The sequence below is a fragment of the Peromyscus leucopus genome, chromosome 4 (assembly GCF_004664715.2).
Source record: "Peromyscus leucopus breed LL Stock chromosome 4, UCI_PerLeu_2.1, whole genome shotgun sequence".
NCBI classification, from domain to species: domain Eukaryota; kingdom Metazoa; phylum Chordata; class Mammalia; order Rodentia; family Cricetidae; genus Peromyscus; species Peromyscus leucopus.
Genome location: NC_051066.1, coordinates 13,882,897 through 13,895,676, shown reverse-complemented (window position 1 = coordinate 13,895,676; position 12,780 = coordinate 13,882,897). Strand labels below are relative to the sequence as shown.

Here is a 12,780-nt window from a genome sequence, read left to right as displayed (position 1 = left end):
TGAAAACACCCAGTAATGACAACTGATTCTTCAGCTGACACCCCTTCAAGAGACCCAAGGCTCCAGGAGATCAGGAGTGGGAGAGCCTCGCTAGGGAGCAGCTCAGGTCTCCAGTTTCAAGCAGCTCCCCTTGGCCACGCCAACCGTTTTCTGCACCAGCGAAAGCCACTTGCTCAGCCCACATAACAGCAACCAACCTTGCTTCCTCCTTCTTTGAGAATCGAGGAGCCTGTCTGTGCAGACTCCCATTCTACCTCAGCTGGAGCGTGTGTGTTCCCACCACTGGTCTCTGCAGGACGGAACCTGGCAGGCTGGCACACCCGCCTTGACCCTTGCTGGAAGTATCCCTCTAAAGAGCTCTGTCATTCCTGTTTAGGGTTCCCAGAAGTCAAGTCAAAGGTTCTATGTTACACAGCAAGTTAAGTTCTGGGCAGTTAGGACCAGAATCCAAACTGTAGAGAACTTGAGTCGTTCTGGGGACTCAAGTCCCAGGGCACTCCTGCTGTGTTGGGTGGCTCCTTGGACATCCCAGCCTGGCCTGGGATAGTAGAGACCCTAGTGCCCCGCACCAATCCCACCATGAGTGGACAGTCAGTCCCATGCCTATTTCCAGGGCTCAGGGGCTTGGACAAAACCCAGGGAGAAGAGGCCAAATTCATACCAAGGGCCTGTCCCAGCGAGTCCTACCACCCCTCCAGCACCGCCGCCGTACTTCAGCTTTCAGAGGACACCCTCTGCGGCAATACTCCAGCTGTACCCTCCAGGCTCGCTAGAAACACAGGCCTTCGAGCACTGAAACTGACCAATTTATTGAAGTCTTGGAAAGAGCGGATCACCAGAGAATAAATAAAAGTCACGGGACGTTTACAGAACCAACAGGTGGCCAAGATCCTGGTTTTCAGGAACGGTTTTGACTTCACACATGGCCAAGCTTTGTGTCTGAGACAGACTCCCTTCGGAGGACCCCCAGCCCAGCCTCCTCCAGTGGGAGAGACCTCTCAGTCTGGGCTGGCAGATGCATCCCCCTGCCCCCTGCACAGGATCACAGTCTGTTTGGCAATGGTGTCTGTCCTTGGCGCACAGCTCTGCTCCTGAGAGAGGCTGTGCCTGAGGCGAAGGGGGAGCTGCTCTCACATTTAAAGACTACGCCTTGGAGAAGGGACTCCAGAAAGCTCCATCCACTTCCTCAACACATTCCAGAAGAGAAAGATCTGGAGACTCCAGGGAGGGAGAACTGGCGGCAGGGAGGAGAGATTTGCTCCCAGGTTTTGACATCAGTGGCCGGGGAGGACACAAGCATGGTCCCCAACCAAGCCCTATCAGAAGCAATGAAGCAAGTTGTTACTGTTGTTTTATGCCAGGACTTGAGGGCCAGAGCCTGGGCCTCCCGCCCTGTCTGAAACAGCAGCAAGGGCTCCATTAACCGGTCGACAACAGGAGAGAAATACTTATAAAACATGGTCAAGAGTCACTGGCCTGTGGACAGCCACCAGGCAGGCAGGCCATCCTTGTGTCCAGGGAAGGGCTAGGGAGCCCCCTCAGGCCCAGAGCAGTGGGGCAGTCCTACTCTCCCACTTGGGAACCCTGTCCGTCCCTCAGAGGTCCTTGGAATGGACAACGTGGGGGTGGGGCTAGCTGCCCACCCAGAGGCAGCACCAAGACCCCTGAGTTAGAGCCAGGGGAACTGGGGGCCTCCGTCAGAACTGAGCGTGGTCTACCTCATCCAGCCAGGAGGCGGGGCTAGCAGGGAAGTCGGGGTAACCACCACTGCTCTCAGTGGACAGATCAGAGCTGGGTCCATTTCCAGCCAGCACCCTCATGGGCGGGGGCCCACCTGGGGGCCCTGAGGGGACAAGGCCCAAGTTGGAGTCTGGGTATACCAGGCTGGAGAGGAGAGGCTGGGGCCCGGGAAGGCTCTGAGGGGCTGCTGGAGATGGAGGAATGCCGTAGGGGCTTCCGGGGCGCAGCTCCCGGTACTGTTCTGGACCAGCCAAGCCTCCGTGCTCCAGTGCGAAGCTGCCCAGGCCTCCTCCTACAGGCCGGCCCAAGGCAGGGGTGGGCTCTCCGAGGCTGCTGTACAGGCCGTTGGCAGGTCCCATGTCAGTCATGGACGGCTCATCTGCAACGGAAAAGAGAGCTGGGATGAGAAGCCCATCCCTCCGTCTGAGGTTCCTGTAGTGTCCGACGCTGACTGAGTAAGGGAGACTGTCCTAAGCATAAGAACGAAGGGATCCTTCGGCAAGTCTCTCCAGCTCTCTCGGAACTAAGACTGCCTACGGCCCTCCTCCACCCCCTACCGGGGCCCATTCAGCTGCACCTTCCAAGGAAGGCTTTGATCTCAGATCGGAGGCTTGCTCCCCCACCCAGAGCCCAGGATCGGGCAACCCTGGGAAGGCTTCATTTGGTAGATGAGGAAATGTAGGGCCCCAGAGGCTGTGTTAGTAACCCGAGGTCACAATACAGCCCCAAACAGAAGTGGGTATTAAGGGACGTGAAGAGTGTTCTTGGTGTAGAAAATAAGAGGTTGAGTTCCCCGGGGGAGGTTGGAGAACTTCTCTGCCTCCCAAAGTTGCAGTCGGTTGCCTCAAGAACAGCAGAGGATGGGGGGGGGGCGCCCTGAGGGTCAACTTAGATCCTCCTCAGGAAGGCAGCCGGGGGTGTGGGGTAACAGTCCCAGCCCACAGACAGTTGACGCGGCGGCGGCGGGCTTACCAGTGAAGGAGACCTCGGCGTCGCTGTCCTGTCCCTCCTGGATGCTGTCCTTGTCGGACTTGGAGCTGCCGCGGGAGCGCTTCATATTGCGGAAATACTGTCCCCAGCGCTGCCGGCCGGCGTCTTTCTTCAGTCGCTTTTCCTTGGCTCGGCGGTTCTGGAACCACACCTGGGGGGTAGGGATGGTGAGTGGCCGCCCGGCGGCTTCCCTTGGAGCGCGTGGCCCTTGTCGCCCGCGGGCCCGGGGGACGCGGCCGAGCGCTGACCTGCACCACGCGCATGTCCAGGCCGGTCTCGGAGGAGAGCTGCTCCCGCACGTGGCGCGCCGGCTTGGGCGAAGTGTTGTAGGCACTCTTCAGTGTCTCCAGCTGCTTGGCGGTGATGGTCGTGCGCGGTCGCTTGGCTGTGGCCTCGGCTTCTGCGCGGGACAAACGGTGAGGCCGGCCAGCCCTCTCCCCGCGTCTCACCCCAAGAGCCCCGCATCGCTCTCCGGATGCCCGTGGCGCCCTGGCTCCCCGGCAAAGGCTGCCGGTGGCCCCGCGCACTTCATCGAACGCGGAGCACCGGCAGATGGGTTCTGTCTTAAGAACCCGCCGTGGCGCACAACGCAGTCAGACACGCTTCTCGACCCCCTTATTCTAATAGTTTGTGTGAGTCAGATCTTCGTGGTCAAAGCTGCTAATTCGTCATGGTCAAGGCTGCTAATTCTCCCAAAGCGGGCAACCTCCTGTTCCCGCCGCCGCCGCCGCCGCCGCGAGCGACTGCTACTCGGGCTCCCGGAGCAGCCGAGTGAGTGCCTGGGGCTTCAGGTCGCCCCACCTCCCAGCACCAAACCAATTCCCGTCCCCAGCCTTCAGGACTGAGCGTTTCCCTCATCGGCAGTGAGGGCCATCCCCGCCCACTGACCTCGCTGCTTGGCTGTTTCGTAGTCCGCCTTGCACACCAGCCGGCTGTCTTCCATGAGGTAGAACTCGTCCCCCGTGGCCAGCTGCCGCTTGCAAACCACGCAGGCAAAGCAATGCAGGTGGTATACGAAGTCCTGGGCGCGGCGAACCACCTGCGTGGGCGGGATGCCCAGCTGGCATGCGGCGCACTTGGTCCCGAAGCGCCTGCGGGAGGCACAGGGTGCGGCTCAGGAGCTCCTTCGCCCAGAGCGGGTCGCAAAGCAGCGAGCTCCCAGCGCCTGGGGCGCGGTCGGAAAGACTCAGCCCCGCTCCACAGCCTAGGCAGAGCCACAATACCCTGGGTAGCCGAGCCTGCTCCTTGCTGCTAGGGAAGGTGAGTCTGGAGGAGCACTGCCTTACCTGGGTCAGTTCCCTCGGCTCCGAGATGCCCGAGATTCCCACACCCCAGATATTTAAGGAACAAAACCACATTTTAAGAGGGAGTAAGTCTCATACAATTCTACAATTGTATTCAGGTTAATTTTTTTAAAGTTAACAAACAACTGCTTTCATGATTTCCAAAACAAAATACCCTAAAAAGTAATGCTGGAGCTGGAGGATCGCTGGGCTGGGTGGCTAAGAGCACTGGCTGCTCTTCCAGAGGTTCTGAGTCCGGTTCCCATCACCCACATGGCAGCACCCACATCACAACCATCTGTAATTCCAGTTGCAGGGGATCCAATGCCCTCTTCAATCTTCTGAGGGCACCAGGCATGCACGTGGTGCATAATACAAACATGTGGCCACTTACATATGCACATAAAATGAAAATTATTTTTTTTTAATGTCATGAGGAGCCCCATCCTGAGCTTGGCCAGACCCCAGAGTGCCTTACCTGGGCAGGGACCTAGTTATCACGAAGCTCACTCCCAGCCTCGTTTCTGCCAGCCACCCCTCCCCCCCTTCACCCTTTCCCACGCTCCAAGGCAATTCGGCAGCCAGCTTACTTGAAGAAGTCATCTTTGCAGTAGACGCTCTCCCCGCGACTGAAGCAGCGCTCAGCCAGAGGTATGTGGCAGTCACTGCATTTGAGACACTTGCTGTGCCAATGTCGGTCCAGAGCCTTAAGGATGAAGCGGTCCAAGATATGCTGATCACAGCCGGCACACATTGGGATCTCTGTGGATACAAAATAACCCAGGTCATGGGACCACAAAGATGGGTGCTGGCCCTTTCATTGGCTGGGGCCAGCTGGCAGGCCTGCAGACCTCAGGGCTGTGCAAGGATCTGCTTCTCTGCACACCTTCCCCTGCCTGCTCTCAGGGCTGCCAGGCTCCCCAGTGAGGGCAATGGATGGATACGGTGTCCTGCAGCACCCCTGGGCCTCCTTGCAAAGGAAACTGACTGAAATAGGCCTAGAAATGTGTCTGCAACAGGAAAGGTGACCAGGCTGTCCCCTAAGGTAGAATAACCATTCTACAAGGTGTCCCCAGTACCAGACAGGGCATGTCCATCTCAAATGAAAATCCTGCCCCTTGGGTGATCTGGAAAGCTGGGTCAAAAAATAGGACACATGTCCTTACTAGCAAGGGCAAAAGGCCACACATGGGACTTTATTGCCTTTGTGATTTTGATGAAACATCTTGGCCTTAGTCCGCAGAGTCCCAGCAAGTGAGGTTGTCCAGCCCTGGCTCCTGTCTGCAGTATTTAAGGTATAAATGAATACTGGCCTCACTTTAAGTGGCTGCAGGTATTTAGGAGTGACTGGCTATGTTTTTATGAGTATATCTGCTGCTCTCCTGCTCAGGTATGAGTTGGAGTACACAGTAGGTGGTTTCACCCCTCTATACCATCAATTCCTCAAACACCTAAGTTCTCATCAATCAATTCTGATCCCCCGACCCTCACCAGACTACAGGCCTCAGAAATCGGATTGGGGAAATCCAAAGGTGCCTTTCAAGAGCCCGGGAAGCGTGGAGGGGCTCTTCATGTTCATGGGATGAAGAGTCCCTGATAATTTAGGAACAGTTTCTAGAAGAAGGGAGAACCATGTGCAAGACCTAAGACCCACTCATGATATCACACCCATACCAGTGTCCTTACCTCTCTGGCTATAGACAGCTAACTTCAGACTGGCCTCCAGATGGAATTAGAAAAAAAACAAAATCTGTCCTACCACCCTCCAGCACTGGCCACAAGCCCGTGATGGATGCTGTCCCGCATTGAGCAAACCCGCATCTCCAAGTGTGGGCATGGAAATCATCTGTAGTTGTATCAGATCACGGGAGCCATCATAGGGCAGCAAGGATCCCCAGAAAAGAGTGGGGTGGCAGGACAGAGCAGACACTGCAGATTCAGCACCCAGGCAGGGACAGCGCCTTGGCCAAGAAGCCCACAGGAGGCCCGCATCCAACAAAAGCCATCGCCCACCGCCAAGCCTCCCAATGAAGCCACCCTGGACCTCCGCTTGCTTACGCTGCATGGTCACTCCAGCCTCCGCACAATTTCCTACACAGAGTTGGAGGGCCCTGTGATGCCTCGGGAGCCACGAGCGCTCTAGCAAGCCTCCCGGAGCTCTGGAGCCTGGCTTACCAAGCCTTCCTCCCCTCCCCCTTTCTCATCCTCCCCTCCCACCTCTTCCTCCCAGCCCCTACGGTCAACCCCTCCCATAAACCATGGGAAAATAAATAAATAAGCAAGTAGGTCATATCCGACCCCCCAGACTGGGTAGAATCCTTTTCCCGCCTGCTCCAACCTTCTGCCAGCCTGTCTCTTTCCCCATTCTGTATCTCATCAGCCTGGAAACCCGGAGAACGCTCCTATTCCCCAGAACCAAAGCCCTGCAAAGAAATTGATACCACCAAGAAACTGGGAGCCCAGACAAGCCCCACTTTCCCCTGAAAACGGGTCTCGGCCACCAGCCTAGTGGTAAGCTGCGGGTGCAGCCACCAAGGCCCAAATCAGGGGAGGTGTGCGGTTCAGCATGACCTGGCCCTGATCCCTCTGAGAAGTGGGGAGGGACTGGGTGAAGGAAGTTCCCTAGGAGACACTCTTGCTCCCTGATTCCTGGGTCCCTTGAACAGCTTCCTCTGCTCCCTCCAGCTCAAGGGCCTCAGCCAGCTCAAAGCTGCAAAGGGTTCCCTAAACCGTTTCTGAATCACCAAGGGCTCCTTAGCCCGAGGACCAAATGCCAGGACAACGCGGCACCAGGGGCCCCACACACTTTGGAGGTTGAGGCGCCTTTGCCTAGCCGTGCCAGAGCCCCTCAGAGATACCCTTGCCCAAATACCCTGGGTTATTCCGGCCTCTGCGCACAGGCCAGAAAAAAAACAAAACAAAACAAAAAAACACCAAAAAAACCGAGGACATCCGAGCCTGTCCGGTGCAGCCGCTCCGTCGGGCACCCACCTCGGCGCAGGTCGGCCCTCCGAGCCAGCAACGCCAGCAGCAGGTCACCGCTCGCCGTCTCCCGAGCCGGGTCCAGCTCCCCTCGAGCCTCCATGGGGCCTGTGGCCGGGTACTGCCGCCCTCCGACCCTGAACTTCTCTTGGGTCCGGTGAGGCCACCGCTGCAGAGACTCCCGAGCTGGCGTCGGAGCGACTCGTGTCGCTGCTGGGCGCTGTGCCCACGGGAGGCCTCGGGGCGCCAAGCCGCGGGCCCGCGGAGGGCGGAGCGGCGGGGGGCGGGGCCGCGGGGCGGGGCTGGGCCGGGGTCTCGGAGTCGCTCCCGAGGCCACTGGCGGCTGGGTGCCCAGAAGCCGTTGGGCTTGCACTTCCCGAGGATGGAGACAGAGCTGTTACCCAGTCAAGGCTTCCCACAGATGCCTGTCCCTGCCCCGAAGCAAGTTCACTAAGGCTCTCGGAGGGCTGAGGTCCTGAGGGAAGTGTCAGGGAGGGAAACGCATTCTCCTATTGCTTATGTTTAGCCTCTGAGCCTGAGCTGGAAAGCATTGGGACCACACCTGGTCAGCAGAAGGGCAACCTGATAACCACCGAGGGAATGTGGCTGCAAAGAAGCCACAGCAGAGCTGCAAGGAGCCCGACTTGACGCCCCCTCTCCAACTCTGACACTTCCGGACCCCACCTCTGGAACTGCCGACTGGAGCTAGTGCAGGGGGAAGGAACGATACTTAGGACCCCAGGCCTGGTGTCCTCTGTGGGAACACAGAGCCAAGTCTCTAGGTCGGAAAAGAGCGGGTGTGGAAGCCCTGGGATCTATCCTCCCTTCTTAGAACAATCCCTGCACGTGGATATCCACATCTGGCCCCCATGCGAACAGGTGAGCCCACCAGAACCCATCCTATCCTTGCATGTATCCTCACTGAGGGCTCACAGGACCCAGTCAGGAGACAGGCCCGTGCTGTCACCCGCAGGAAGTAGAACCCAGCAGGGTGTCGGGTCCTGACAACTGTCAGGGACACCCAGAAAGTGTTTGAGGAATCAGCAGGTTGCTGCCACCCTCCTGGTTCCCCTGCTTGCCCTGCTCCGCCTCTTTCCCTTGGACCGGGAACTCTCAGAGCCCAGGGTGGGAAGGATGCGTGAAAGAGCCCAGGATTTCCCACCTGCTCCCAGCAGCACACCTGCTGCCTCCCTGGGCAAGAGCCCCGTGCCTGCCTTCATCCCTTCATGTTGCTCTGCACTTGTTATTCCAAGGAGGTCAGAGAACACCAGCTTGGAGTGAAACGGGTGCTGGGCGAGCTGGGATGTGAGCCATTGAGTGTCAGCTGCTACAGAGGCAGTGGGGCGGGGGCCTTGTGTGGCTAGACTAGGGAAGGGGCGGCCCCACACTGCTGGGCATCTGGCTTGCCTCCAACAATGCCTCCATTATTTCCCAACGTCCATAGCAATGAAATAGCCCTTGGGGATCAGAGTTCAGGCGGGAGACTTGGCCTGGGGACCCCTGCTGTAAGCCAGAGCCGTTCTGGATGCTGAGGGACATTCGATCACTAGGTTTCTTTATGCTCCTAACTCTGCCCCTTCTTGACACCGCTGTCTCAGGCCAGCCTCAGATTTTCTTGTTCACTCTTGACCCTGTGACCGCCCTGTAGCCCCCGCCGGCGATCACCTCATAGTTTTTGTACTTTTTTTCTCTGCAGCCACTCCCGTGCTACTCCTTCCTAGCCACTCGGAATTCTGTCCTTCTCCTTCCCGCCCGGTGTGGAGGCCCCTGGGTTGCAATGGCTCTTACCTTGAGCCCTGCTGAAGGTACAGAGGGCAGCAGCTCCGGGGGCACCAGGCTGCTCTCGGTCGCAATCGTGGTCTGCCTCTAGCAGCATGGCAGTCACTAATCCAGGGGTTGGTGCAGGGTGTTCCCTGGAGTGCTGGATTTCTTCCAGGCCTTGGCCCACTCGCTGGACCAGCGCTGTCCGCGGTGCTGAAGGCGGCACTAGCGTGCTGGGGCCCTTCTCCAGCCTGCCCCGCCCCTCCTCTGTCCCCGCCCTTGGCCCCTTCCAGGCCTGGGCAGGCGGAGTCAGGCTGGCGTCACTCCAGGGCTGGGTTTGACCAGTCTATGAAACGTAGTAGTCCTTTTCCAGGACCTTCCTTAACCTGCCACATAGTCGCATAGCGGCTCCCGTTTGCTCTGTTCTGGCCTCTGGGCCTTGGCTGGAGGCACCATGTTCACAGTATGCGGGTTTGGGAGCCTCAGGGCTGTTAGCCTGGGACTCTGCCCTCCCCTGGTGGAGCAGACTCCAGGTCCAAGTCTTCTGTTGCAGAAGCCTCCGACTGCTACTGGTGGCCTCTAGAGCTCCCCATACTCAACCACCTGTATCCAGTACTCTGCAGGCAGGTTTCAGACGCTCCTCTCCAATCCCCACCTCTGGAAGAGGGTCAAGTGTGCAAATCCACCCGCTACTCCAAGGCTCCTCACAGAAGCTCCCAGGTTCCTGCAAGGCGATCCGCTCTACACACACTGCCCCGAGATGACAGAGCAGGGACAGAGAGCAGATGGGAAACTCGGTGAGAGTCTCAGCAGCTTCTGGGCTTGTTGGTCTCCCCAGGCTCTGGCAGCCAGGAGCACCTCAGTGGGTTCAGAATTAGTGAGAGAGGGGGGGAGGGAGGGAGGGGGGGAGGGGGAGAGAGAGGCATGGGAGGGAGAGAGAGAGAGGTGGCTCAGTGGTTAAGAGCACTAACTGATGTTCCAGAGGACCTGGGTTCAATTCCCAGGCTGTCTAGTGTTCAATCACGCCAAGATAAAAACCAAGCCACTAAAAGAACAGAATCGGTGTGGGGGGCACTTGCACCGTATCAGCACTTTGCCAACAAAGGTGCAGGGTCCTGCAGCTCTCGGCCACCACCCATTTTCATTCTTCACTTTCTGCTTGACCTCTGGGCTGTCTTCCCCAAAGTCTCTAGTTTAAACAAGAAATTCTAGAACTTCAGAGTTGGGTCTGCAAACTAGAAGAGAGCAAAGGACTTAGAGCATTTCCTGAATCCAGCCTAACGCGTAGCTTCTCATATTCCAAAAAACAAACACTGATAACAACTTTACTAAATGTCAAATTTCTTTATTCTTAAAATGTGCACAGTAGAATTTACTGAAATACAAAATGTACCCTTTCTTTGCAGGTAAGAAATTTCATTGACATTTTCATGCCAATTGGCTTTTTAATCAAAATCTTTGCATTAAAAATAAATAAACACTTAAATTACTGAATTATTATACCTATTAATTGCAATATATCTCATAATACTTCAGACTTTAGAAGAACAGACCTTACACTTGGCCTAAAGGTACGTCTCAGGGCTGAGCGGGGCCCTGGAGGGAGAATGCAAGCCTTCTCACTGCAGAATGGACAGTCCAAACAGGGATGTATGTGGCAAGCTTGTCCCCCAGAAGGGATGACCTGGGACTCCACAAGAGCAGCTGAAAGCAGGCTCTGCCCTCTGTGGGCTTCTGCAGACTTCAGCATGTCAGGCCTTGTGGGGTACTGCGGCAGCCCCGGGGTCACAGTTACCTAAGTCCCCTTCAGCAGCGCTCCCCAGAGGCAGTTCTGCTGTGGGCTCAAAGCATTTCTCTTTGGAGCTGTGCTTAAATAGGCCTCATTTTCAAGCTGACAGGCCAATGGTGTCTCAATGACCTAGACACACAGCCAGCAATAAGGACAAGCTCTTTTCTTGTTTGTTTTTAAAAAGCACAGGATTCCAGGTTTCTAAGAAGAAACCTCCTGCCACAGGCGAGCGAAGCAAGAGATTCAAGTGGCAGGGCCCAGGCTATGCCGGCCCCAGCAGGAAAGCCTGGCTCTCAGAACCGATCCTCCCATGTGATGGAAGGAGGGTTACAACAGCCCAAGGAGACCGATGTCCATTTTTTTAAGTGGCAGCAGGAACATTGGTAATCCAGGGTCTTAAATGATACTCATGTGATCAGCTGTCATTGGGAAGGACGCAAATATAAAATATAGATTATGCAAAGTGAATGTATATTTAACCAAGTCATACCCATGTGAGTACACAGAGGTACACACATTTAACACACACACACACACACACACACACACACACACACACACACACACACTAGCTTGCTTTATCCAAATAAAAAGAAGCTCCTGAGCCATGACAGGTCTCAGTAGGAATGTTTCCATAAATGTAGACTTAGTCCATTTTTTTTTTTTTAAAAAGTCTTCAGGCACAAGTTTACCATTCAGTGTTTGGGATATTACAAATAATGTATTTAAACTGTTAAATTTTTGTTTGTTTGTTTTTAAAGTCACCCCCCGAAGGCTGGGAAGCCTAGTGTGCAGGGGCCATTGCACGTGCCCAGCATCCTGTGCCCCACCAGTGCCTTCTGCCATGCACCTGAGACAGGACAGGGGCTCTAGAGGTCCCCAGAGACTGCGCTCTGCCAACAGAGCAGTGCCCACCACTGTACTGTAGGGTGGAACCCCACCACAGGGCCCAGGCTGGACTACAGCCTGATCAGGGTAGCCCTCTTATCTACGGTCACCACCCTTCCTCTTTTGAGCCACTAAAGCCCACCTCGGGTTATTCCTTAAGACACAGAGAAGCTACAACTCAACTCAGTGGCCTCTAGGCGCTGAACCCCACGGGTGACCAGACCTCCCTGCTAAACCTCAGAGCACCGAGCTCCCATGAAAGCGCCCGAGGCTCATGTATGAACAGCTACACAGTACACATCTGTGGCAGGGTGAGTGATGTCTGGAGAGGCCTCTGTGCTTTGGCTGCTCATCACTGGACACTGCCCCCAGGGAGCAGGGGTTAGGGGTTAAAGGGAGGGCAAATGTAGATGTGAGGCCTCGTGAGGGAGCAGCAACATGGACCTGCCTCCTTCCGGCCTACAGGGCAAATGCACACAAGTCCAACATGGAGGCTGGGAAGGTGAGAACAAGGTACCAGCAATGCAAAATGTTCCAGTAAAAACAAAACAAAATAAAACAAAACATGCTCCTCCAGACACCATGCTGGGCACATTTCCAAATCCCTGATCCCAACATTGGAGCTGCAGGTGTGCGGGTGATTTCAAAGGCTTCCTCTGTGTTGCCATGGCTGTCCCGGTGCTCTACACAGCTGGGTGGTAGAGCCGGACTTTCCATCGCTTGGACCTCACTCGGAAGAAGAAGTACATGATCATCAGGAACAAGGAGGAGGCCACATAGAGCACCACGCAGAGGCTCATGTCCAGACTGGAGAAGCCAACCCCCAGGAAGGGCACAGCTGCCTTGGCCTCTTCCAGTGCCTGCTGCCCCCGGGGGCTCTGGAGTCTTAGGTCCAGTCTGTGGTGCAGGCTCTTAGAAAGGTCAGTTCTGGGGCCCAGCATGTGGGGTGGACGAAGACTCTCAGCATCCTGATGTCCCCAGGACTTCCCTGAGGGGTTAAGACCTTCCCCCTCTTCCTGTTCCCTGCCCCGGGCTCCCCAGCCATCAAGACTGCCTTGGTCCACAGAGTATGTATCCACCAGGTTGTCTCTGCTGTAGTGCCGCTTCAGGAACACAAGCACCTGGTCCTCATTCCAGCTGTCCAGGCCTTTAATTTCCTCATGGCAGGCTGGGCAGAGTTCTGGAGTGGGCCATGGAAGCTTTGGAAACTTGGGATCCTCGCTCAGATGGCCTAGGAGGGAGGCAAGGAGAGAACCGCCGAGAAACCTTTCAGCCATTGCATGCTAGACCTCACCCCACCCACACTGGCTGTGCCCCTGCTTCACTCCCCCCCACGCCTGTGTGCCC

The 12,780-nt window shown here is 56.3% G+C and overlaps 2 protein-coding genes across 2 annotated transcripts in view; both read right to left on the bottom strand.

The window, feature by feature from the left end:
- Nucleotides 1-823: 823 nt before the first annotated feature.
- Lhx3 (LIM homeobox 3) lies at nt 824-8,927 on the bottom strand. Its single transcript, XM_028868876.2, has 6 exons — nt 8,784-8,927; nt 4,604-4,775; nt 3,619-3,821; nt 2,979-3,130; nt 2,713-2,881; nt 824-2,119 (listed from the first exon to the last, which is right to left on the bottom strand). The coding sequence occupies exons 1-6, from the start codon at nt 8,869-8,871 to the stop codon at nt 1,698-1,700; spliced, it is 1,206 nt and encodes a 401-aa protein (XP_028724709.1). The 5' UTR covers nt 8,872-8,927; the 3' UTR covers nt 824-1,697.
- Nucleotides 8,928-10,080: 1,153 nt separating this feature from the next.
- Nucleotides 10,081-12,780, bottom strand: part of Qsox2 (quiescin sulfhydryl oxidase 2) — a 31,426-nt gene continuing 28,726 nt past the window's right edge. Inside the window, exon 12 of the mRNA XM_028868804.2 lies at nt 10,081-12,664. Coding sequence (XP_028724637.1) covers nt 12,117-12,664 — 548 coding nt within the window. The 3' untranslated portion in view covers nt 10,081-12,116. The remainder of the gene's footprint in view (nt 12,665-12,780) is intronic.